The 25,329-nt window shown below is 31.7% G+C and overlaps 1 protein-coding gene across 1 annotated transcript in view; it reads right to left on the reverse strand.

Annotated features, from left to right (window-relative positions):
- The window catches only part of LOC142321676 (palmitoyltransferase ZDHHC6), a 70,169-nt gene that overhangs the window by 37,117 nt on the left and 7,723 nt on the right, over window positions 1-25,329 (reverse strand). The window contains exons 3-4 of the mRNA XM_075359959.1: window positions 21,530-21,614; window positions 15,503-15,666 (exon numbers count right to left, since the gene is read on the reverse strand). Of these exons, the coding sequence (XP_075216074.1) occupies window positions 15,503-15,666; window positions 21,530-21,614 (249 nt within the window). The remainder of the gene's footprint in view (window positions 1-15,502; window positions 15,667-21,529; window positions 21,615-25,329) is intronic.

Here is a 25,329-nt window from a genome sequence, read left to right on the forward strand (position 1 = left end):
CCCTCTCTCACTGCAGCATCCATAGAGAAGGTTTAGCAGTAAAATGGATGTCTGAACAATTTAAACATGTACTCCAGGAGGCCATCAAGATGGCCAATTGTAGTGAATCTTGGGCCTTATTCTCGTTATTTTCTATACTGTGTTCTGAAATAGACAATGACCACATTCAGTTACTGCTACACATAGAGATGAAATGGCTTCCTAAAGGAAAAATGCTAAGCAGATTACTAGAACTATATTTAGAGTTGCAGGTGTTCCTAAAGGATACAGATTTTGAACTGCATGATCAACTGATGGATTGACATAGATTTTCAATTGCCTCAATGCTTTATATTTAAGTTTACAAGGTGAAACAATAAATCACTTTCCAGATGATAAAATAAAGGCATTTACCAAAAAATGTCAAATGATGAATAATAGCATAGAATGAAACCCTGCAGACTTATCCAAATTTGGAAAATTTTGACAGCAAACAGAAGTGAAATGAAAGATAATCTAATCAATAATACAAAACACCATTGGCTAATGCTTTCTGAAACTTTTGAAGAATATTTTAAATTGGTTAAGTGATATTTAGTACTTTATTAGGCTCCAAATCACACAAAGCTAAATCTTCTGAGCTCTTTACTCAACTTAAAGCAACATTGCACTTGGCCTTTCACAAAAATGTTTTTGCCTTCATTGATTGTATACACCAATAATACAATCTTTTGTAAGGTTTTAAGAACCAACCTTACCTTTATTGATCCTTTTAGAATTAATGGAACCATTTATCCTTTAGTGGCTTAAAAAGTTGCACCGACAGGCACAATTGTAGCCATCTGCATTTTTTATATGGTTTACCACATTATATAGATTCTGTCATCAAATTGAATTAAAATAGCATCTGGCTGCTTTCCATTTTCTAATGGCTAATTCAAATGGCTAGCTCTTATCTCCTAAAAGCTAGCCATTTGAATTTTTACTATAACCATAACTCCGCTTACAAAATCGTCACTAACAGGTATCTTATGAATCAACATTATCCATAACCCCTTAGCTAATTTTACTGCATGTAAACAACCATCACAATTATTGACATCAGTTGGAATTATATCACTTGGTAGTTTTCTTCCATATTGATATGGCTTCCCAAGATACATCAATTGCAACAATACTATACATTCAACCTATAATACACAAAATTTCTGTCATTTTAAAAAGACTTCAAAAAGGAGGTTATCAATTCAATTTTTGTTTTTATATATATATATATATATATATATAGATTTATTTATTTATTTATTTTATTTTTTTTGAAAATTCAAATAATTTATTAACATACTGACCATTGTGCAAATTAAATTCAATATTAACTGAAATTTAACCACAAAAAACATTGTAAAAAGTAAGTAAACTTAAAAAACTAGTACCAACAATTGACTTTCGCAGGATCCCGCATCATCAGTTGGTATATAATTCTATAATTACATCAATGAATTATTATTAGAAAAATTTTAATTTAGAAAAACTTAAATAATCATTATTTATAACCCAAAAAATTTATGATGAACACACAACTCCATGTTTTATAAAAGAGCATATTATGTGATTCATAATCAATGTCCAGCAAAAACTACTAAGATAACAGAAGAAAATTTGAATACATGTTCTTCTTATGATGTAAGTACACAGACAGAATTTTTTGAAATTCTGAATTTAAGGAATTAAAATGGATTTTTGAATATTTTTTAAACCTGGCTATTCTTTGAATTTCTCGATAACAAATGAAGGTATCTTTATTTTTAGTGTGTATAAAAATATTTAAAAAACATTTTCGGGTTTTTTGAATTTTAATATTTTAATTGGTAAAAAGACATACATTGGTTTTTTTTATATTTTTGCCGTTTTATGTTAATGCTATTGAATCAATCTTTATGATGCCTGGTAGCATCATAATGGTAATTTATGTTAAAATTCTGAATATGTATTTCATTAGTGAAGCTGTGATAGAAACTCAAAAAACAAATTAGGGGTCCTGTTCTGACAAAATTGATGCTCTGAAGAAATTACAATACACCAATAGTTTTTATAAATTGAATAGGCTTTAATTTTTATTTATCATTATTAATCTCTCAAGCATGAGTTTAATGATTACAGAGGTATCCAGAGGGCAGAGCTAGACATGAAGCATGACTGGCTAAAACTGTGTTCATTAATTGCAACAGGGAATTCAAGAAACCATACAGCATGGGTAAAGCCGCAAAAGGGAGGCTAAGAATACACGCACACATACAAAAGTATACTTTTTGAAAATTCAAATAATTCATTAACATACTGACCACTATGCTAATAATCACTCCAGTACTAGACAACAGAATTTGCATATTCATCCATAATAAATTGCAAAATTATCAAAAAAAACTTTTGACAAATTAGTATATCATAAATAAATATGCTTCATTATAATTATAGAATCTAATAACAACTTAAGATGCAGGATCCCACGAAAATTTATTTTTGGAATCAATATAAGTTTTTGTATCTATTTACTATGTTTTGTTGCTTTATATTTCATTTAATATTAAATATATATATTTTTTTTTTACCTTACTGAAATTAATCTTTTTAATATTCATATTATTCCTCTGTATTGTTAATTTATGTTTCAATTCTACTAAATAAACCACTTAGTACAGAATATTGAGATAAGGCAAAATCTTACCTTAATTTTTCATGAAAAGTATTTTGGCAGGATCTCACATCCTCAATAATGATTGAAACAATTTCGTTATTGCTAATTAAAATTATTAAAGTTATTGTTAATAAAAATAAAAGTACTAAAATAAAAAATGTTCTTAGTATTTAAATTCATTTTAATATTTATATTAATTTTAGTATTTTTATTTTTATAAAAATTTTATTTGCAAAAATTAAATTATTTCAATCAATGATTGATGATACGGGACTGACAATTTAGTCCTGACTTCAAAAAATAACTTTCAAAGATTGTATGGAGAGAATACTAGAAAGATTATTTTTCCCTTTATAGCGCAATTTATTTTTTTTAATTTAAACTTTGGACCTTTTAGATGAAAGGCTGATTAAAATTATTTATATTATTATAAAAATATATCAATACACACACAATTACATGTATATAGTATAGTATTTTTATATGTGAAAGAAGATAAACAGAGTATTAAAATACATTGTTGTGTATTCACCGTTCGACAAGGATACAGAGAGGCTAATATAAAAATTTCTTATAAGTACAATTTATTACTCTAAAAATATATAAAATATAACAATATTTTAATAAATATATATAAAATACAAAATAGTAATTTAAATAAAAAAACAAACTGGATTTAATGACAAACTATAAATACAAAAATAAGTCCGATTTACTAAAAACTTTATAATGACTAATAGAAACCAATATTGCATAAACAATAAGATAACCATAGAAAAATCTAAAGTTCATACAATTTCACTTTCTGCAAGTACCATTACGTTTACTGTTTACAAAAGAAATATGTTACACTTTATGAATGAATAGAATACAGCCTATTTCAGTCTTATTTACAAATAACTCACTGAACAGCTTACTGTTTTAAACCACTGTCCAAAATGGAATACTCATGATGCACTCTTCAGTCACTGTTAACACTAACTGTTATCGCTTTTATCATACGCTGTACCAAACTCTTGCAAAACTACTCATTCTGTCCACTGGTCCCTGGCAGTATTTATAACTCCTGCGCTACAGAACCAGTACCAGAAAGTCTTTTTAATTGTTCTGAGCGTAATAATTTTTATTGTCCGCACCTTCCATGCTTATCTACAAGTTCCTTTCTAGAAAAAATTCGTTTTGATTCCTTTTAGATTCTTCTTTCTTTATTTTCTCTCTTTTTTCTTTCTGGAAGAAACCTTTTTAGATACATTAAAAACTAAAACAGTAGAGCACAGAGCATCACGTTTACAACAAAAGGTATTCTCAAAAAATTGATGTTTGGTGTACAATTTTGTAACAAAGAATGATCAGACAAATTTTTTTTACATAAACATTGCCTAAAGCATGTAATTTAAAATTAATAATAACATATAAATATTAAAAATTTCATAGCCTTGTTTGAAATTTAAGAACAAAACTACTAGTTACAGTAACATGATGCTACGTGCTGCACTGCCAATTTAACTACACAGTTGTTACATGAATATTTTGATAACCATATTGTTGTATCCCAACGTTCGAGATATCAATTGTAAGCCGACTATTGAATCGAGGATTAGTTATGATGTGGACAGTTCTTACAATATTATTATAGTAAGAACTGAATATTATTATTACGTTCAATTAATTCATTGTTTCAATTACTCATTATGTTCTCATTAATAAATATTGTTTTACAATTCAAATATGTATGTGGTTATTTAGAGTTATAACAAGTGGCAATGAGGGGAAAAAGAAAAACTTTTGTGTACATAGCAATTAACATCATGTGATAGCGACCATAATTTGGTGATAATGAAATGTAGATTGGGGTTTAAAAACCTGAAGAAAAGGTGTCAGATGAATCGGTGGAATTTAGAGAAGCTTGAGGAAGAGGAGGTAAAGAAGATTTTTGAGGAGGACATCGCAAGAGGTCTGAGTAAAAAAGATAAGATAGAAAATGTAGAAGAAGAATGGGAGAATGTTAAAAAGGAAATTCTTAAATCAGCAGAAGCAAACTTAGGCGGAATAAAGAGAACTGGTAGAAAACCTTGGGTTTCAGACGATATATTGCAGCTGATGGATGAACGTAAAAAAATAGAATGCTAATGATGAAGAAAGTAAAAGGAACTATCGGCAATTAAGAAATGCTATAAACAGGAAGTGCAAACTGGCGAAAGAAGAGTGGATTAAAGAAAAGTGTTCAGAAGTGGAAAGAGAAATGAATATTGGTAAAATAGACGGAGCATACAGGAAAGTTAAGGAAAATTTTGGGGTACATAAATTAAAATCTAATAATGTGTTAAACAAAGATGGTACACCTATATATAATACGAAAGGTAAAGTCGATAGATGGGTGGAATATATTGAAGAGTTATACGGAGGAAATGAATTAGAAAATGGTTTTATAGAGGAAGAAGAGGAAGTTGAGGAGGATGAAATGGGAGAAACAATACTGAGATCTGAATTTAAGAGAGCATTAAAAGATTTAAATGGCAGAAAGGCTCCTGGAATAGACGGAATACCTGTAGAATTACTGCGCAGTGCAGGGGAGGAGGCGATTGATAGATTATACAAACTGGTGTGTAATATTTATGAAAAAGGGGAATTTCCGTCAGACTTCAAAAAAAGTGTTATAGTAATGATACCAAAGAAATCAGGGGCAGATAAATGTGAAGAATACAGAACAATTAGTTTAACTAGTCATGCATCAAAAATCTTAACTAGAATTCTATAAAGAAGAATTGAGAGGAGAGTGGAAGAAGTGTTAGGAGAAGACCAATTTGGTTTCAGGAAAAGTATAGGGACAAGGGAAGCAATTTTAGGCCTCAGATTAATAGTAGAAGGAACATTAAAGAAAAACAAACCAACATACTTGGCGTTTATAGACCTAGAAAAGGCATTCGATAACGTAGACTGGAATAAAATGTTCAGCATTTTAAAAAAATTAGGGTTCAAATACAGAGATAGAAGAACAATTGCTAACATGAACACGAACCAAACAGCAACAGTAACAATTGAAGAACATAAGAAAGAAGCCGTAATAAGAAAGGGAGTCCGACAAGGATGTTCTCTATCTCCGTTACTTTTTAATCTTTACATGGAACTAGCAGTTAATGATGTTAAAGAACAAGATTAGATTAGATTCGGAGTAACAGTACAAGGTGAAAAGATAAAGATGCTATGATTTGCTGATGATATAGTAATTCTAGCAGAGAGTAAAAAGGATTTAGAAGAAACAATGAACGGCATAGATGAAGTCCTACGCAAGAACTGTCGCATGAAAATAAACAAGAACAAAACAAAAGTAATGAAATGTAGTAGAAATAACAAAGTTGGACCGCTGAATGTGAAAATAGGAGGAGAAAAGATTATGGAGGTAGAAGAATTTTGTTATTTGGGAAGTAGAATTACTAAAGATGGACGAAGCAGGAGCGATATAAAATGCCGAATAGCACAAGCTAAACGAGCCTTCAGTAAGAAATATAAGTTGTTTACATCAAAAATTAATTTAAATGTCAGGAAAAGATTTTTGAAAGTGTATGTTTGGAGTGTCGCTTTATATGGAAGTGAAACTTGGACAATCGGAGTATCTGAGAAGAAAAGGTTAGAAGCTTTTGAAATGTGGTGCTATAGGAGAATGTTAAAAATCAGATGGGTGGATAAAGTGACAAATGAAGAGGTATTGCGGCAAATAGATGAAGAAAGAAGCATTTGGAAAAATATAGTTAAAAGAAGAGACAGACTTATAGGCCACATACTAAGGCATCCTGGAATAGTCGCTTTAATTTTGGAAGGACAGGTAGAAGGGAAAAATTGTGTAGGCAGCCCACGTTTGGAATATGGAAAACAAATTGTTAGGGATGTAGGATGTAGAGGGTATACTGAAATGAAACGACTAGCACTAGATAGGGAATCTTGGAGAGCTGCATCAAACCAGTCAAATGACTGAAGACAAAAAAAAAAAAAAAAAAGCAATTAACATAAGTGTTGGTGTCCTGCAGGTTTGTTTGCATGTTCACACTTAACAAATTTACTTATACCAATCAAATTCAAACTGTTTAATTCATAATATTCATTCATAACTATTGTGCTGTTTAACAAGTGTATAAATACTTTATTAGGTGTATAAATATTTTATTAAGTGTATATTTAATTAGGATAATTTTATCAATATCAACGAACCTTCATAACCTCAAAATGAATGCCGAACAATTTACCCAGTTTTTGTAAATGCAACAACAATTTTAAACAATGTTACAACAATTTGAAACTAATCAAAACCCTAAACCAATAATTCAACATAGTGTAAGTTATTTTGAACAATTTGACAAAGTTAAAGAAAACCTTTAACAATACAAAGAAGATTCGATAACGTTTTTATTATGAAAAGATTAGCAGCAAATAAGGACATACTGAAAACAGTTCTTTTAAACAGTAGAGGCCCTGAATAATTTGAGCTACTAAAGTTATCAGTGGCACCCAAAGAAATACATACTCTAACTTATGATGAAATAGTACAAACTTTCAATGATCAATTAACCGAGAAGAAGGTTTTAGTTGAGAGACATAAATTCCTCTCACAAAAACAAGAGTCTAATCAACCAATTCAAGATTTTGTAACAATTACGTAAATTTATTTCAACATGTGAATTACAATGCCAATGTAAAAATTCTGTAGCAGATCTTTTTCTGCATTCACAATTTATCAGAGGGCTTTCCAACCAAGACATATGTCATCAATTGTTGCTAGATAACTCAAAAACTTTTCAAGATGCATTTTCAGAAGCTCAAACTTTAGAAACATCATTGCTGGCTAATCAACAATTTGATATCCCAATAGAAAATTCCTCAACCGATATACACAAAGTCTCTGGACCACAATGTAGGGGTACAAGCAATTTTACCTCTAAACCTAGAAACATAACAAGACGACAAACAACAAATTCAAGATATTATTACAAGAAACGCCAGTGTCCTCCACCAAGATCTCGACTTAATTTAAAATATTTAGGAATCAAAGGACTCTGCTTAACATTGCCAGGAACAATCATACTTCGTCCCAATGTAGGGTTGACCCATCTAGATTAAAATGTGGGTACTGTAAACTGTGACATAGTCACGTTGATAAAGTGTGCCCAAAAAGAAAGGTGTGAAGACAGTAGACGCAGAAGAAGATTCCTTCCTGCAAGATCAATTCACAATATAAGAAATTAACAGTCCAGATCAAACATAGAAAAATACTTCATCAAGTAAAAATAAACAACAAAATTCAGCAGTTTGAAGTGGATTCTGGAGCTGGAAGAACACTGTTAAACAAATCAAATTTTGACAAACTAAACCTGAATACTGAACTTCAGAATACCAACATATGATTTTGCTCGTACACTGCTGGCACATCTGTACCACTGGCAGCAGCCACAGTAGAAGTTCAATATAAGGACAGAAAATCAACTTAAAGACTCTACGTGGTTCCAGACAATCTTTCTCCACTCTTGGACCATTCCCGGATATGGCATCTGGGCATTCACCTACAAGATATCGACACCAAAAAGAGTAATACTAATTCAATATATTCAGTGTTACCAACCAACATAGAACATGAGATCTTCAATAAATTCACTAATCTGTTCGAAAAAATCTCTCATCTGGTAAATCTCCATCAGAATTATACCTAAAAAGATGATTATGTATTAAATGAGACCTTCTGAAACCACCACTACCATGTATACCATCACTCCCACAGCATGTCAACTAAGCACGGGAGATCGATTACAAGCAAGGTAGTACCCCTCCACTGACAAACCAATGTAGAGACTCAGAACCCATGTAGTGAAGCTTAGAAAACTTAACTAGATGGTTAAGCTTGATGGTGACAGATATTCTTGAAGACACAATGATCAATTACTATTCATCTTTATTAATTTGAAACCAAAGAAAACGGTGACATTTGCTCCGTCACTACACATGTATGATGAACGAAGAAGAGATCCCCTGGAGGAACTCCAACCGGCATCTCCCAAGACTGTGTGGGAACCTCAAGAGCAACCGGGAGTGCAGCAACAACCTATTTTCAGATGATCAGAAAGGAAACATATACTGTCAACAAGACTGCAAGGATGTATCCTTTATATAATCTAACAATTTAAATTGGTAAACATGTATTTTTTTTTGTCTTCAGTAATTTGAATGGTTTGACGCAGCTTTCCTAGATTCCCTATCTAGTACTAGTAGTTTCATTTCGGTATACCCTCTACATCCTATATCCCTAACAATTTGTTTTACATATTCCAAACACTGCCTGCCTGCACAATTTTTTCCTTCTACCTAACCCTCTAGTATTAAAGCAACTATTCCAGGATGCCTTAATATGTGGCCTATAAGTCTGTCTATTCTTCTAACTATATTTTTCCAAATGCTTCTTTCTTCATCGATTTTCCGCAACACCTCTTAATTTGTCACTTTATTCACCCATCTGATTTTTAACATTCTCCTACAGCACCACATTTCAAAAGCTTCTAATCTTTTCTAGTCAGGTACTCAGATCGTCCAAGTTTCACTTCCATATAAAGCAACGCTCCAAACATATACTTTCAAAAATCTTTTCCTGACATTTAAATTAATTTTTGATGTAAACAAATTATATTTCCAACTGAAAGCTCGTTTCGCCTGTGCTATTCGGCATTTTATATTGCTCCTGCTTTGTCCATCTTTAGTAATTCTACTTCCCAATACAAATTCTTCTACCTCCATAATCTTTTCTCTTCCTATTTTCACACTCAGTGGTCCATCTTCATTATTTCTACTACATTTCATTACTTTCGTTTTGTTCTTGTTTATTTTCATGCGGTAGTTCTTGCATAGGACTTCATCCATGCCGTTCATTGTTTCTTCTAAATCCTTTTTACTCTCAGCTAGAATTACTACATCAGCAAATCGTAGCATATTTATCTTTTCACCTTGTACTATTACTTCAGATCTAAATTGTTCTTTAACATCACTAACTGCTAATTCCATGTAAAGATTAAAAAGTAACGTAGATAGGGAACATCCTTGTCGGACCCCCTTTCTTATTACGGCTTTTTTCTTATGTTCTCCAATTATTACTGTTGCTGTTTGGTTCCTGTAAATGTTAGCAATCGTTCTTCTATTTCTGTATTTGAACCCTAACTTTTTTATAATGCTGAACATTTTATTCCAGTCTACGTTATCGAATGCCTTTTCTAGGTCTATAAATGCCATGTATATTGGTTTGTTTTTCTTTAATCTTCCTTCTACTATTAAGCTGAGGCCTTAAATTGCTTCCCTTGTCCCTGTACTTTTCCTGAAACCAAATTGGTCTTCTCCTAACACTTCTTCCACTCTCCTCTCAATTCTTCTGTACAGAATTCTATTTAAAATTTTTGATGAATGGCTAGTTAAGCTAATTGTTCTGTATTCTTCACATTTATCTGCTCCTGCTTTCTTTGGTATCATGACTATAACACTCTTTTTGAAGTCTGATGGAACTTCCGCTTTTTCATAAATACTGTACACCAGTTTGTATAATCTATCAATCGCTTTCTCACCTGCACTGCACAGTAATTCTACAGGTATTCTGTCTATTCCATTCAAATCTTTTAATGCTGTCTTAAATTCAGATCTCAGTATTGTTTCTCCCCTTTCATCCTCTTCAACTTCCTCTTCTTCCTCTATTACACCATTTTCTAATTCGTTTCCTCCGTATAACTCTTCAATATATTCAACCCACCTATCGACTTTGCCTTTCGTATTATATATCGGTGTACCATCTTTGTTTAACACATTATTACATTTTAATTTATCTTTCCACTTCTGAACACTTTTCTTTAATTCACTCTTCTTTTGCTAGTTTGCACTTCCTGTTTACAGTATTTCTTAATTGTCTATAGTTCCTTTTACTTTCTTCATCACTAGCTTTCTTATATTTTCTGCATTCATCCATCAGCGGCAATATATCGTCTGAAATCCAAGGTTTTCTACCAATTCTCTTTGTTCCGACTAAGTTCGCTTCTGCTGATTTAAGAATTTCCTTTTTAACATTCTCCCATTCTTCTTTTACATTTTCTACTTTCATTTTTGCTCAGACCTCCTCTTGCGATGTCCTCCTCAAAAATCTTCTTTACCTCCTCTTCATCAAGCTTCTCTAAATTCCACTGATTAATCTGACACCTTTTCTTCGGGTTTTTAAACCCCAATCTATATTTCATTACCACTAAATTATGATCGCTATCAATATCTGCTCCAAGATAAGTTTTGCAGTCGAAGAGTTGATTTCTAAATCGTTGTTTAACCATGATATAATCTATCTGATACTGTGCAGTATCACCTGGCTTTTTCCATGTGTATATTCTTCTATTATGATTTTTAAACTGAGTGTTGGCAATTACTAAATTATACTTTGTGCAAAACTCTATAAGTCGGTCCCCTCTTTCATTCCTTTTGCCCAGCACGTATTCATTCACTACATTTCCTTCCTTGCCTTTTCCAATGCTTGCATTCCAGTCTCCAACCATTATTAAATTTTCATCTCCTTTTATATATTTAATTGCTTTGTTAATTTCTTCGTATACACACTCTACCTCATCATCATCATGGGCGCTTGTAGGTATATAGACGTTAACAATCGTCTGTTTAGGTTTCAATTTTATCCTTATTACAATGATTCTATCGCTATGCATTTTGAAATACTCTACTCTTTCTTATCTTCTTGTTCATTATGAAACCTACTCCTGCCTGCCCATTATTTGAAGCTGAGTTAATTATTCTAAATTCACATGACCAATAGTTGTTTTCCTCTTCACATCGAACCTCGCTAATTCCTACTACATCTACATTTATCCTATCCATTTCCCTCTTTAAATTTTCTAACTTACCAACCTTTTTTAGACTTCTAACATTCCACGCTCCAGCTCATAGAATGTTATTTTTTAATTTTCTGGTGACCCCTTCCTTAGTAGTCCCCACCCGGAGATCCAAACAGAGGACTAGTTTACCTCCGGAAAATTTTACTAAGGAAGACGCCTCCATCATTGCTATATGAAAATGCAGAGAGCTACATTTTATTGGAAAAAAAGCAGCTGTAGTTTTCCATTGCTTTCTCAGCTGCATAATACTCAGAGGACTGAGTGATGTTGATATGGTCGTTTAAGTCGTCCTGACCTACGCCCTTAACAACTACTGAACAAGCTGCTGCCCTCTTTCAGGAATCATTCCTTAGTCTGGCTCTCAACAGATACCTCTCCGATATGGTTGCACCTTCGGTCCAGCTACTCTGTATCACTGAGCACTCGAGCTCCCTCACCAACGGTAAGGTCTCATGATTCACAGAAGGAGTAAACATGTATATAAATTCAAAATTTTTTCAATAAGCGTGGAAGACTGTTGTATCCCAACGTTTGAGATATTGATTGTAAGCCGACTATCGAATTGAGAATTGTAGTGATGATATAGACAGTTCTTACAATATTATAATTACATTCAATTAATTCATTATATTTCAATTATTCATTATGTTCTCATTAATAAATATTATTTTAAAATTAAAAAACATGTATGCTTATTTAATTAGACATAACACACATAATTTTCAGTGAACTGTGACCTCCACATTCCCTCCCAATCTTTTGCTACCAGGTTTTTATTTTTTGAGCTATCTGAAAAAAATAACTATTTTAAAAAACTAGCAGACTGGATGAATTGAAAGAAATTAAGACAGCACCTTTTACATCACTGCAACAACTCTACGGAAATTTGCTCTGAACAAATGAATAAACATTTTCATCAACTCTGAAGATGGGCATTTGAACACTTATTGACAAAAAAAGTGAGACATAAAAATGGGACAAAATATAAAAGCATAAAAGTTGGAAAAAAATTCAAAATACAGACTACTAAGTTTCTGTTATTGTATAATTAAATTACTCTTTCATTAAATAAATAAGGTTTGTTTTACTTTATCTGGCATTTAATAAAAAAACTATTCTTACAATAAACAAAAAAAAACAAAAAAGTAAAACCAAACTAAATCTAAATCACCACCCAAATAACCTAATCTACATAACAACACAGACTCTAATTAAAAGTACAAAAGATTAAAAAAAAATCAAGAAACCCCATCAAAAAAAAAAGAATTAATCTCGTAGAATAGAAATTATTTATAAAAAACAATCATATTGATGTCAATAAAATAAAATAAAATGGGCTGCCGCCTCACTATTATCTAAGAGCAGGGCAAATTTTAAATGAAACATTTCCAGATCATTCGATGTCATAGAGGAACTATAAAAGATCTCTCAGATATGCCTTCTCTAAAAAAATTATTATTTTTGAGTTACTTAAAACATAATGTATACAAAACACAAAACTTGAAAATACTGACGAAAACAATAATACCAACAACATCAACATTAGCATCATCATCATCATAAACACCATCAACAACACCAATCCAACACAATCACCATCAACACCCACACCAAGCCTAATACCAAAACTATCAACAACACCAACACCAACACCATCAACAATAACACCAATACCACGAACACTAACACAGGAGCATCAACATCAACTCCAGCTGCACCAGCACCAACACCACTGCCATCACCACAACCAACATCAGTTTTATCATAAAACTTTACATTAAAATCATTAAGCTCATGTCCATTTTCCTATTAAAAAAAAGTTTGATTCAATATGACAGATCAAAGATGACGGATAAAAATTTCAAGCACATCATAAAGTAGTAATCTTATAACTATGTACGCTTCTACCTTCTAGTACCCTTCAGTTTTGAAATATGAATATATTTTCATACTTTAATAAATCCCAAACATATATATATATATATATACATATGTGTGAGAGCTGTTTTTTTCAACCTCCAATGGGCTATAAAAAAAGAGATCCTGACATAACAAAATGATTTTACTACTAAAGTTTAGTAATATCTAACTTATTTTTCTACATAATTGCTAAAATGAATGAGGAATTTGTCATATCGTGACACCAGCTTTCCAATTCACTCTTCAAAGAAGTATGCTGCCAGTGAGGTACGGTACGTCTTGACAGCCTCCTGAAGTTCTTTGTTGTTGGTGAATTGTTACCTGCCCAATGTGCCTTCAATTCTTAAAAGAGGTGAAAATCATTAGGTACTAGGTCTGGACTATACGTGGATGATCAAAACTTCCCACCTGGATTGTTTGAGAAGGTCTTTTGTCATGTTGACATACTGCAGTGTGCAATGTCATAGATCAAAATCACACCAAACAAGAGCATGCCTCTTTGTTTTGTTCTGGATCGTTCTGCAGAGGCAACGTACAGGTTCACAACAAACTTTCTTTGTTATTGTTGTCCTCTGCCTCATAAAGTCCACCAACATGACACATTTATGGTCCCATAAAGCTGTAGCCATTTGTTTTTGGTAGCCAAAGTGACAACACTGTGAAGTTACTAGTAAACATATGAACAGCTGATTTATATTAGGTATTAATATTTTTCACCTATTGTTACCACATGATACATAAACAAACTTTTTGTGAAACACATTTTTGTTATGCGTTACAATGCATGGAGATGACGCTCTGTCGTAAGCCAAGTTTTTAGGTGGTATAAAGCATTTTCAGATAGCCAGGAATCAGTTGTGGATGATCCACGCTCTAGAAGACCGTTAACATCAAAAAGTGACAACATATTTGAGCAAAATCAGGGACTTGATAAGGTACAACCAGTGATTAACTGTGTCAAAATGATTGCAGAACAATTAAATTTGAACCAAACCACAGTTCATCAAGTTTGGACAAACGAATTGGACAAGTTTGTGCAAAATTGGTCCCAAAAAACCTCACCGCGAACAGAAAAACAACAAGGAGGAATTGTACCGCAATCTTCTAGGACAAATTGAAACTGATCCTGATTTTCTAAAAAATGTTATTACTGGTGAAGAATTTTGGATATTTGAGTACAACCCAGAAACAAAACGCCAGAACCAGGAGTGGCACACTTCAAACTCACCACTTCCCAAAAAAGCAAATCAAAAATCAAAACCATGCTAATTTGTTTCTTTGATAGTAATGGCATTGTCCATAAGGAGTTGTTGCCTACAGGGCAGACTGTAAATGAATATGTTTACAAGGAATTCTTCAAAGACTGCGAAAAAGAGTTGATCACGTGAGACCAGCCAACAAAGACAATTGGATACTGTATCATGACAATACACCTTGTCACAATGCACTCTCAATTAATGAGGTTTTGGCAAAGAAAAACATTCCTGTAGTTCCTCTATCATCTTATTCACCTGACTGGAATCCCTGCGACTTTTTCCTGACTTTAAAAAATCACCTCAAAACACACCATTTTGGAAGAGTAGAAAACATAAAAAATGTGTAACTAACCATCTGAAGGATATTCCAATTTCTGAGTTCCAATATTGCTATGAATAGTGGGAAAACTGTTTGAAGCATTCCATGGCTTCCCAAGGGAACTATTTCGAAGGTGATAGAGTCCATCCATAATCGGATTGTAAATAAAACGTTTTTCTGAGCCAATCTCATTACTTTATTTACAGACCTCATATATATTAAATATCTAGCACATGGTTTCGTCTGAGAATATACACAAATCTCTACATTATAATTAATTGTATAATAATAAATTAAAAAGTGAGTCACATATAGTACTTTTAGTATGTTATCTCTCTCTCACTCCCTCCAACCATTCAATCTCTCTCTTTTTTTTATGTGTAATGTAATCCATCTGTACAAAACCATAATCTTTCTATTGACTTACTCTATGTATTCCTTTGTATAATGAACAAGATAATATAACAGTCGACTGTATGCATGATGTAACACTAAATAATAAAAATACAGTGAAGTGTGCATGATTTGCATGGCCAACACAATTATTAATCCAGGGACAGTGATGATCCATCTTTAGAACACATCTATTACCTAAAAGAAAGTAATAATAACAATATTACAATAATAATAAAGACAAATCATCAAAACCTAAGAAAAAGATATATTTTGATTTTTTTCTTAAAACACAGCACTAAATACACATCAGTAATATTATCACATGAAAAACAGGAGTTATATTTAACATTTATTTTAACACAATACAATTTAACACAAGTATTTTAAAGGATATATAAACAAAAGCATTGCCCAGCTTTCAGAAGTTAATAGGTCCCAACTATGGATGACACAGTCCGAAACTTAGAACTTATCTATTTTAGTTTTTGAGCACTAAGTAGTTGAAAGCAATAGAAAGCTACAGTTGTATGTTCTAAGAGAATGTTTTCCCCACTCATTTTTCTCTTTATTAAATATTTATGACTTTGTTTATAAACATAATTATTCTGGAGATAAAACTATCCACCAGAACTACTGCTACTTAAGAGAATGTAATCAAGGTAATCAAAAAATATAAGTAGCATGGTATTCTTAAATGTACAGCATGTAATATTAACAATACAATAAATAATTTTAATAATATAATATTATTAAAAGCACAGGCCAGATAATTAAAACAAGAAATTACTGGGGTGATACAAACAATGAATACAATTTTTGGTCAAAGAGTTATAGAATAATTAACTCAAAAACAAAACAAAAAAAATAGGAGTAAGAAATAATGAATAATAAAATAGGCAATGAGTATAACTACAAACAATATAAAAGTATCATCATTTTTTATAGTCAGACTAGATCGTGGATACCGGTGATCTTTGGTGGTTGGGTTTTAATTAACCAAACATCTCAGGAATGGTCACCCTGAGACTGTACAAGACTATATTTCATTTGCATTCATACATATCATTCTCATTTATCCTCTGAAGTAATACCTTACGATGGTTCTGGAATGAGAACCAGATTAATTAGATTAATCCAAGATTCTACAGCAGAATATAAAACAATAATACAGATTTACAGATCTTTTTGGCCAACCAGTTTATCAGAAGAAGAGATAGAAGCAATATTAAGAAAAACATGACCAAATATATTAAAGTTACATACTGGAATGGCCAGTTCCAGTATTCCTTGCTATCTAGTGTTCTCCTAGAAGTACAAGAAGGGCAAGAAGGGAAAATAGTAGAAGAATTACGGCTTAGGTCAAGCATGGCCAACAGTTTTTGCCTCCAGGCCGAACTGAAAAGAAAACTTTTTTCACAGGCCGAACAAAAAATTAAAATTAAAAAATGTTAAATACAAAAACAAGTCATTTAATTAAAACAAAATTTTATGGAATTTGTTGTACTTTTATTTAGATTCATTAAAAAAAAGGTTTGTTCATAAATATAAGTTGAGCTGAAGATTACTAAAAATTTCTTGGCAAGTTTTTTTTAATTTCCGTATTTTCCATTATTCAATTGCTTATAAAAAAAGCTAATATTGAGAATTTTTTCACGGGCCGCATAAATTCATTACGCAGGCCGAATCTGTCCCGCAGACCATGCCTGGTCTAGGTCATAGAAATGAAAGAAATAGTCTTTCAAAATACTGCACCAATTATAAATTAGTGATTGCCATCACCAAAATTAAAATTCATAAAAAAGAAGATACAAATGTGTGAGGTCAGGAGATACAGGAAGATAAGAAATCAGATAGATCATATTAAATGAATTTACAGATATTTCAGAACCAAATTATGTACTGCAAACAAATCCTAGGAACAGAACCTGATTCTGACTACAATTTAAAAACCATGAAGTATGGGCTGAAATTAAAAAAATTAAAGAAAAAAGTTGGAACAAACAGGTGGAATACCAAACTGCTAAAAAACAATAACATAAAATAAAAATATGAACAAACCATAAGTTCAGGTCATGAAGTTACAACAGCAGAAGATTCAATTAATAATGAATGATAAATTTAAGCTGGAAAATATATAACTGAAATAATTAAGACACAAGGGGAGAAATTAGGCAGAAAAATAACAGCAAGGGAAATCATGGCCAATAAGAAATACACAAAAACTGATGGATTAATCTGAAAAGTAAAAAATTATGAAAGCAGAAAATTGCACCAATATATAACAAACTAGCTGATCCGGCAATGCTTCACCATTGCTAGATTTGAGTATATACGTAGATTAAATGAACACAAATGAAAGTTTGATAAAACAATAAAAAACTGAACATTACAGAACTTCATAAAATTTAACCTTTCCCTTCTTCCAATCTTCCCTTTTTCCCTTGTTCCCTTTTTTCCTTTCTCCCTATTTCCATATTTCCCTTTTTCACAAAAATATTTATTTTCACATAACTAATACAAATATTCTGAATATGAGCCAAATCGAACCATAAATACTATTTTTCCAAACATCTCAATCCCAACGCCATCTAGTGGGTCCATTTTTTGCAGAGGTATTTCTCTCCATGCAAGTAACACATATTCTGAATATGAGCCCAATTGGACCATTAATACAATTTTTCAAAATATCTTGACACCTAGCAGGTCTTTCTTTTGCAAAAATATTTCTTTTCACGTAACTAATATATATTCTGAATTTGAGTCAGATCAGATCATAAATATAACTTTCTGAAAGATCTCGATCCCCAGCGCCAACTAGCAGATCTAAACTAATTCAGAAACTTTCACAGGTATGCACAAAACAATTCACCAAAGTTTCATTACAATCGGATGAATGGTATACGAATGCATACGGGACAAACAAACAAACATTCATTTTTATATATATACATAAACTCGTAAAGTAGCAAAATAAGACTAGTTGGAAGAGATTATTTTTTTTTATTACAAGTATTATTTTTTGCAAATTTAAATAAAAGCTTATAATAAAATTAGAAAAGACTTTAGAGAAATAAAGTCAACAGATATTAGTATCAGACCTACAAAGAAACCTTGGATACACAGAGAAGAAAAAACTAACAGGTAGCAGAAATACATACAATAGAACTGGTACAGAGGGAAAAAATGATCTGCAAGCATTAGAGGAAAAGAAAGAAATTGATGATTTCAAAGGATACTTTATACTATGATAATTTGACAGAGTTCTGAATGATTTAAACAAGAATAAAGCCAAGGGAATTGAAATACAATCTAAATTATGACTTTGACTGGGAGAAGTATGATAGCATAGGCTTTATATACCAGTATGCAGAATGCAAAATTTTTGGGCTTCAAAAATACATTAAGATTTTACAGAAAAGTGCAAATATTATTATAGCTAAGAAAGCAGGAGTAGATAAATGAGACAACTATCACACTTATTTTTTAAGAATCCAAAATACTTTCTAGGTTAGTTTACAGATGAACGGAATATGTGGTAGATGTATTAGATGAAAATCAATTCGATTTTAGAATGAGTTTGGGTGCACAAGAGGTTAATCTGAACTTAAGATTAACTTTAGAGGGCAGACTTAAAAACGTCACTTAAACATAGTATTTAGTTACAAGGTATTTGTAGATTTGGATACACAAAATGGACAGAGACTTACTTATTGATCTCTGCAGAAACCACAACCTAATCTCAAAATCCACATATTTCAAAAGGAAACTTCAAAAACCCAAAACCTGATAACACCCAACTACACTAAAGGAGAATGGCAACTACACCCTGTCCTCATCGACAAACACCACCACAAGGATATCTACAATGTAAAAGTCCTTCAACAAGTAGACAAAAGCTCAAATCACTACAATCACGTCTAAACTCAAAACTCTAGTCAACAACCTTAAACAAACTGCAGAAGAATTAGCCTCAATAAAATCCCGTAAAAAACATCAATGGTGTAACAGCGAATGTGACGAAACAGTGGAGAAAAGACGTAAGCGTGGCTACTTCACCAATCCCAAAAATCAGAAACATCCTTCCAAAATCTAGTTAAGCAAAGAAAAGAAACCACCCAAACCCTAGGAGAATAAAACGACAACACTATAAAGGCACAATTAAGTCAATAGAAGAATTCAATACCCCCAACCCTACCAATAAAGAATGAAAACTATAAACTGGCTCACAACAATAAAGAAATCCTAACTAAATATTTCGATAAACTACTACATTGCAACGATCCAACACAATTCCTAAACTTCAACATCAATACCCCAGCAACACACCATCAGAAAATATCAACCCTCCCACAATAAAAGAAATCTACAAAAGTACTGGGTGAGATGAAGAATTGCAAAGCAGCGGGACAAGATCAGACTTTTGTACATCTGGAAACATGCAGGAAGATCAGCGAAAATTGCCCTTACAGCAGCTTGTCAACATCTGGATCATAGAACAACTACCAGAATACTGGAAGACATCCCTCAACCATAAGCTACACAAAAGAGGGGAATAAACAGACCCTAACAATTACAGGGAAATCTCACTCCTCAACACAACATACAAAATTCTTTCAAGAATCATCCTCAATAGGATCGGTTCACAACTCTACAAAAAGTGGAATACCAGGGAGGTTTCAAACCCTGGAGGAGCTGTCCAAACCAAATCATGAGTCTCAAGCTAATAATGGATTACAACAGGAAAAGAAACAGTGAATGGTGATAGCATTTTTAGATTTCAAGAAAACTTATGACTGCATCCACAGAGAAACCTAATAAAAATCCTAAGACACCTCAGACTACACAACAAATTAACAAACGAGATAAAACTGATCCTCACAAACACTAAGTCAAAGGTAAAATTCAGAGGCGAGCTCTCGGAACCATTTGAAATCAAAACAGGACTGCGCCATGGCGATCACTATTATTCAACTGCGCTCTAGAAATGGTAATGAGGGAATGGCCCAAAAAAATGACCCCGCAAAAGTAGAAATAGGACAAAAAATCAAAACAAACTGTTTTGGATTCGCCAGTGACTTGGCACCACTAGCAAACAACATCGACAAAGCTAAATCATAAATAGTAGAACTTCAAGACATTGCAAATAAAACTGGTCTCAAAATATCATTCGAAAAGACCCAAAAACTAACATGATAAAAAGAAATAAGCATAAATGGTAATAAAATCAAAATAGTAACCCAATTTAAATACTTCAGAGAAATAGTAACAAACAAATAAGTGAAAAAAACCTCAATCCGAACAAGAAGAAACAAAATAGCTAATGCTGAAAAATTAACCTGGTATAGTTAGAACAATGAATTCCTATCAATAAATACAAAATAAGAAGACAAAACAGTTACAAAACCAAAAGCTACTTATGCAGCAGAAACACTCTTCCACCTGAACGAACAATCAAGACAGACAGACAGACTCCAGAAGATGAAAAGTAAAATTGGAAGAACCTGCATCAATAAAAAGTAAAAGAAGGACAGGCAGTGGTGGACTGTGCCCAACAGTTGTGTACAAAGAGTTAGAACCCATTAGTGATACCATGTATAAGAGGAGACTACGATTCTTTGGACATATCATGAGAATGCAAAATTCAGGACTTCTGAAACTTCCTAGTACAGCCCAATCTCAACTCAAAACACACCAAGACAGGATGCAGATGGATCAGAGAAATAGAAGAGGATCAGAAGGAAATCAGTAGACACCACAGATAAGATAAAATTAAAAAACAAGAAAATCAAGAACAAAAACAATCTCTTCACACTCACAAGAAAAAACTCACAATACAAACATTTTCAACATTAGAAAAGATACAAAGATCAGAACGTATAAAAAGTATTGGGCGGACTGCACGGCCCAAACAGACCTCCTATTGAAGATACTTTGATAATGAACTAATGTGATCCTAAGCAGTCATAAAACATAATAATAATAATAAATGTCAAACAACAGGCAAATTATAACAATAAATTAATTAATTAAAAACCAAACAATGGCTACTATAACTTACATTTACGACAATGATGCGCTCTTGGAGCTTTAAAGCCATCACACACATTACAGAACTGAAGGTAAGCCTCATCTTTAGCACACTCCTTAAACAAAACATTAAAAATAGATCATTAATATAACTGAAACAATTATAAATTAATAAATTAACAATTAACATTATTCACTGAATATCTTACAGATAAATCTGAACAGTTAATGTGAATTTAAATTTCAATTAACAAAATAGTTATTTTATTTAATTCTTTATGTTTCTTAACTCATTTCCAGTAGTAAATCATGGATCTGTTATTTAATGAAATGTTTTCTTGATTATCAAACTATTTTACTATATTTCTTACATCAACATCAAATAGTTTCATAGAACAAATAGGTTTTCTTTTATAATAGTACTATCTTTAAATGTCAACCTCCATGTTGGAATGGTAACATTTCTAATTCATCCAAAAGTATCCAGTTAAAAATTTCCACATCATAAGCCCAAACTATCCCACATTTTTGTGGCAGATTATTAAAAAACAGGATTATACTCAAAAACCTGTCACAAAAAATTTACTTAAAATCTAAACCTAGATGTCCAGTTTAATGTTAAATAATCATCAGTAAACAATACAAGAAAGTATAAATAAAAAATAAATAAACAAAAAACAAAGAAATAATAAAAAATACTAACTGGAAAAAATAGTACTAACTACCACTACAAAATGCATAGTTTTTAGTTGGGTTAGGGCAGGCCTGGCCAACACGCGGCCCATCAGGTGATTTTATATTTCTATTGAGAATTTTGTTTCTTGTTGTACGTACACAAATATTAAATAAATTAAAATTTGCTTGTGTCATTGTTATAATGCACAAGTGCGAATATGAACTCCAGTTCTATATTTGATATCCATGAGCACCAAATGTTACTGAAAGAATTGGTTTCAGTAGGCAACCATCGGGAATGTTCATCTTTAATTTGAATGCAGGAGCAATAAAGAATCAATCCACACATTTTTGCTCTTAGTAATGTAGGAAGGTGGAATTATAATGTCGAGCAGCAGGCAGTGGGCTGTCCATGAGGAACTGATGCACTGTTGTTTTGCAAGCCAAACCGAGAGAGGTGTACGACAGGAACATGAATGGAGAGCATGTGCATCTCCCACACAATTCATTTTAACTATAATTTTAATTCTAATAATAAATATATATGCATTATGTTACAGTACTTGACGTTTGAAAAAACATTGGTTCCCTGTGCATAAAAGTGACATATGAAGACATCAGATTTTTTTTTTGTGAAAAATTGTAAAAATTAATGCAATTAAAATTAAAAATTAGTAAGAATTTAATAAAATGTTAAAATTTATTATACGTTTTCAAGTGCCAAGTGACCATTATTTGCATTAAGTTAAAAAAAGTTATTAAATATTGGTATTTTTACATAATATATACATTATTAGAAAACAGGAATACTAAATTTACTTAAAAAAGTAAATTTTGTTGTTCTGTGTCAAATACCAATATTCTCCAACTAACATTTACTTGCAATTTTTTTTTTAACATTTCAGGATGAATTCAAAAAAAATAAAAGTTGAAAACAGCGAATTTAATGACTTGGGAAAAAGATTATTTTTTTACAATGCAGAACTCAAAATTAATGTGTTTAATTGTTGAGAAACAGTCGCTGCATTTAAGGAAGGACATAACATTAAAAGACATCATGAGACAATACATATTAAATATGTAAATTTCAGTAATGAAGTAAAAAATTTTAAGTTAACTGTGCTTAAATCGCAACTGAAAGCTCAGCAAACGATATTTGGTTCATCATTACAACAACCAACTACCATTGCCAAAGCAAGTTATTCTATTGCCATGTTGATTGCAAGATTGCAAAGAAAATGAGACCACTTTCAGATGGTGAACTGGTGAAGGAGTGTTTGGAAGCAGTTATAAAAGATGGTTTGCCCCGTAAAAACTAATTATTTTCAAGTATCAGTTTTTCACCCCAAACTATATGTCATCACATCGATGACATTTCGGCTCAAATAACAGTAACTTTGCAAGATAAAATGAACCAATTCAAAACATATTCTTTGGCATTTGATGAAAGTACAGATATCTCAGACATACCTCAACTTGTGGTATTTATTTGTGGTATGAATGATTCATTCCAAGTGACAGAAGAAATGTTAAATCTTTTAAATTTAAAAGACACAACTAGAGAAGATGTTTTCCAGGCAATTGAAAAATGTTTAGCTAAAAAATCTTAAACTTTGAAGCTTTTTTTGAATTAACAACAGATGGAGCAGCTGCTTTGGTAGGTAAAAATGAGGGAGCTGTAAAATTGCTTTTGGATAACTAGATTGCAGAGGCATTAAAACCAATGATATTTTTGTTATTCACTGTTCAATACATCAACAAAATTTATGTGCTCAAGTATTATCCATGAATCACGTTATGAGGATAGTAAATCACATTCATTCACATGCTCTTCAGCATCAGCAATTCATAGAATTCCTTAGCGAATTACCTTCTGAATATGATGATATCATATATTTTACCAATGCTAGATGTTACCAGTGTTAGTCATGGAAATGTTTAAAAAGATTTTTTAGTTTACACGGGAGGAAATAGATATGTTTATGAACTAGAAACAAGAATCTGTTCCTGAATTAAGTGATGATGACTGGTTGTTAGACCTATGTTTTTTAGTGGATATAACAGAAAAACTGAATCAGCTGAATAAGGACTTACAAGGGCAAGATAATTTAATAATCTATGCTTGTAATTTCATCAAAGATTTTAATAAGAAATTATTGTTATTCGAGTGCCAACTTAGAAATAATAATGCTCAACATCTTCCGCTCTTAAATAATTTCCCAAAAAGCCAACCTAAGAATTTCTCGAATATGCTAATGAAATATAGAAACTTATAACTGTATTTGATATTTCGTTCTCAGAATTAGCAAAATATGATAAAATGTTTGAAATATTTTCATGTCCATTTCATGTTGGTCATGAACAGTGTTCCTGAAAATCTGCAAATGGAGTTAATTGAGTTACAGTGCAACAATGAAATAAAACAAATTTTTGCATCCACATCAAAAATTAATTTTTACAATACTTACATTACATCTGAGAGATATTCCAACTTAAGACATTTTGCATAAGTTGTAAGTGCTTTTGGATCCACATATGTTTGTGAAACATCTTTAAATGTTTCAATCTAAATATAGATTTACAAAAATTAAGTAAAGAAAGAATAAACAAATATCTCTTAGTTAAAGACTTGAGAGTTAATTATATTGAATATTGTTATATTATAACAATAACATTTTTATCATTTTGCATTTATATTACATTTTTTAAAAGCATGTTTACCTAAAGTGCAGCCTACTGTAACGTAACATGTCATCAAAAAGCCCATTAAACCATTTAGGTTGGCCAAGCCTGGGTTAGGGAATAAGGATAAAAAAGTCATTATATGTAATCCCAATAGAAAGCATAAGTTAAAAAAAAAAAAATTTAAACCTCTAATTCAGAATGCCCACCACATTTTATTTACTTATTTTTTATATATTATTTATCCAAAATGTTTACTGATGATTGCATAACAATCAAAATTCAAATACTTTAAGTGGTTCTGAACATAATCTGTGTCCAAATTTATTTCAATAACAATTTAGCATAGCTCTTAATTTTATAAAAATTTTAATTTGTATAATCATTTCATATTACTGTTCCTGTAGAACATGGACTTTGATGATATTGGAGATATCTCCATTCTCACACAAAATTACAAGTAACAACACTATT

The sequence above is a fragment of the Lycorma delicatula genome, chromosome 3, assembly GCF_047948215.1.
Source record: "Lycorma delicatula isolate Av1 chromosome 3, ASM4794821v1, whole genome shotgun sequence".
Taxonomy (NCBI): Eukaryota; Metazoa; Arthropoda; class Insecta; order Hemiptera; family Fulgoridae; genus Lycorma; species Lycorma delicatula.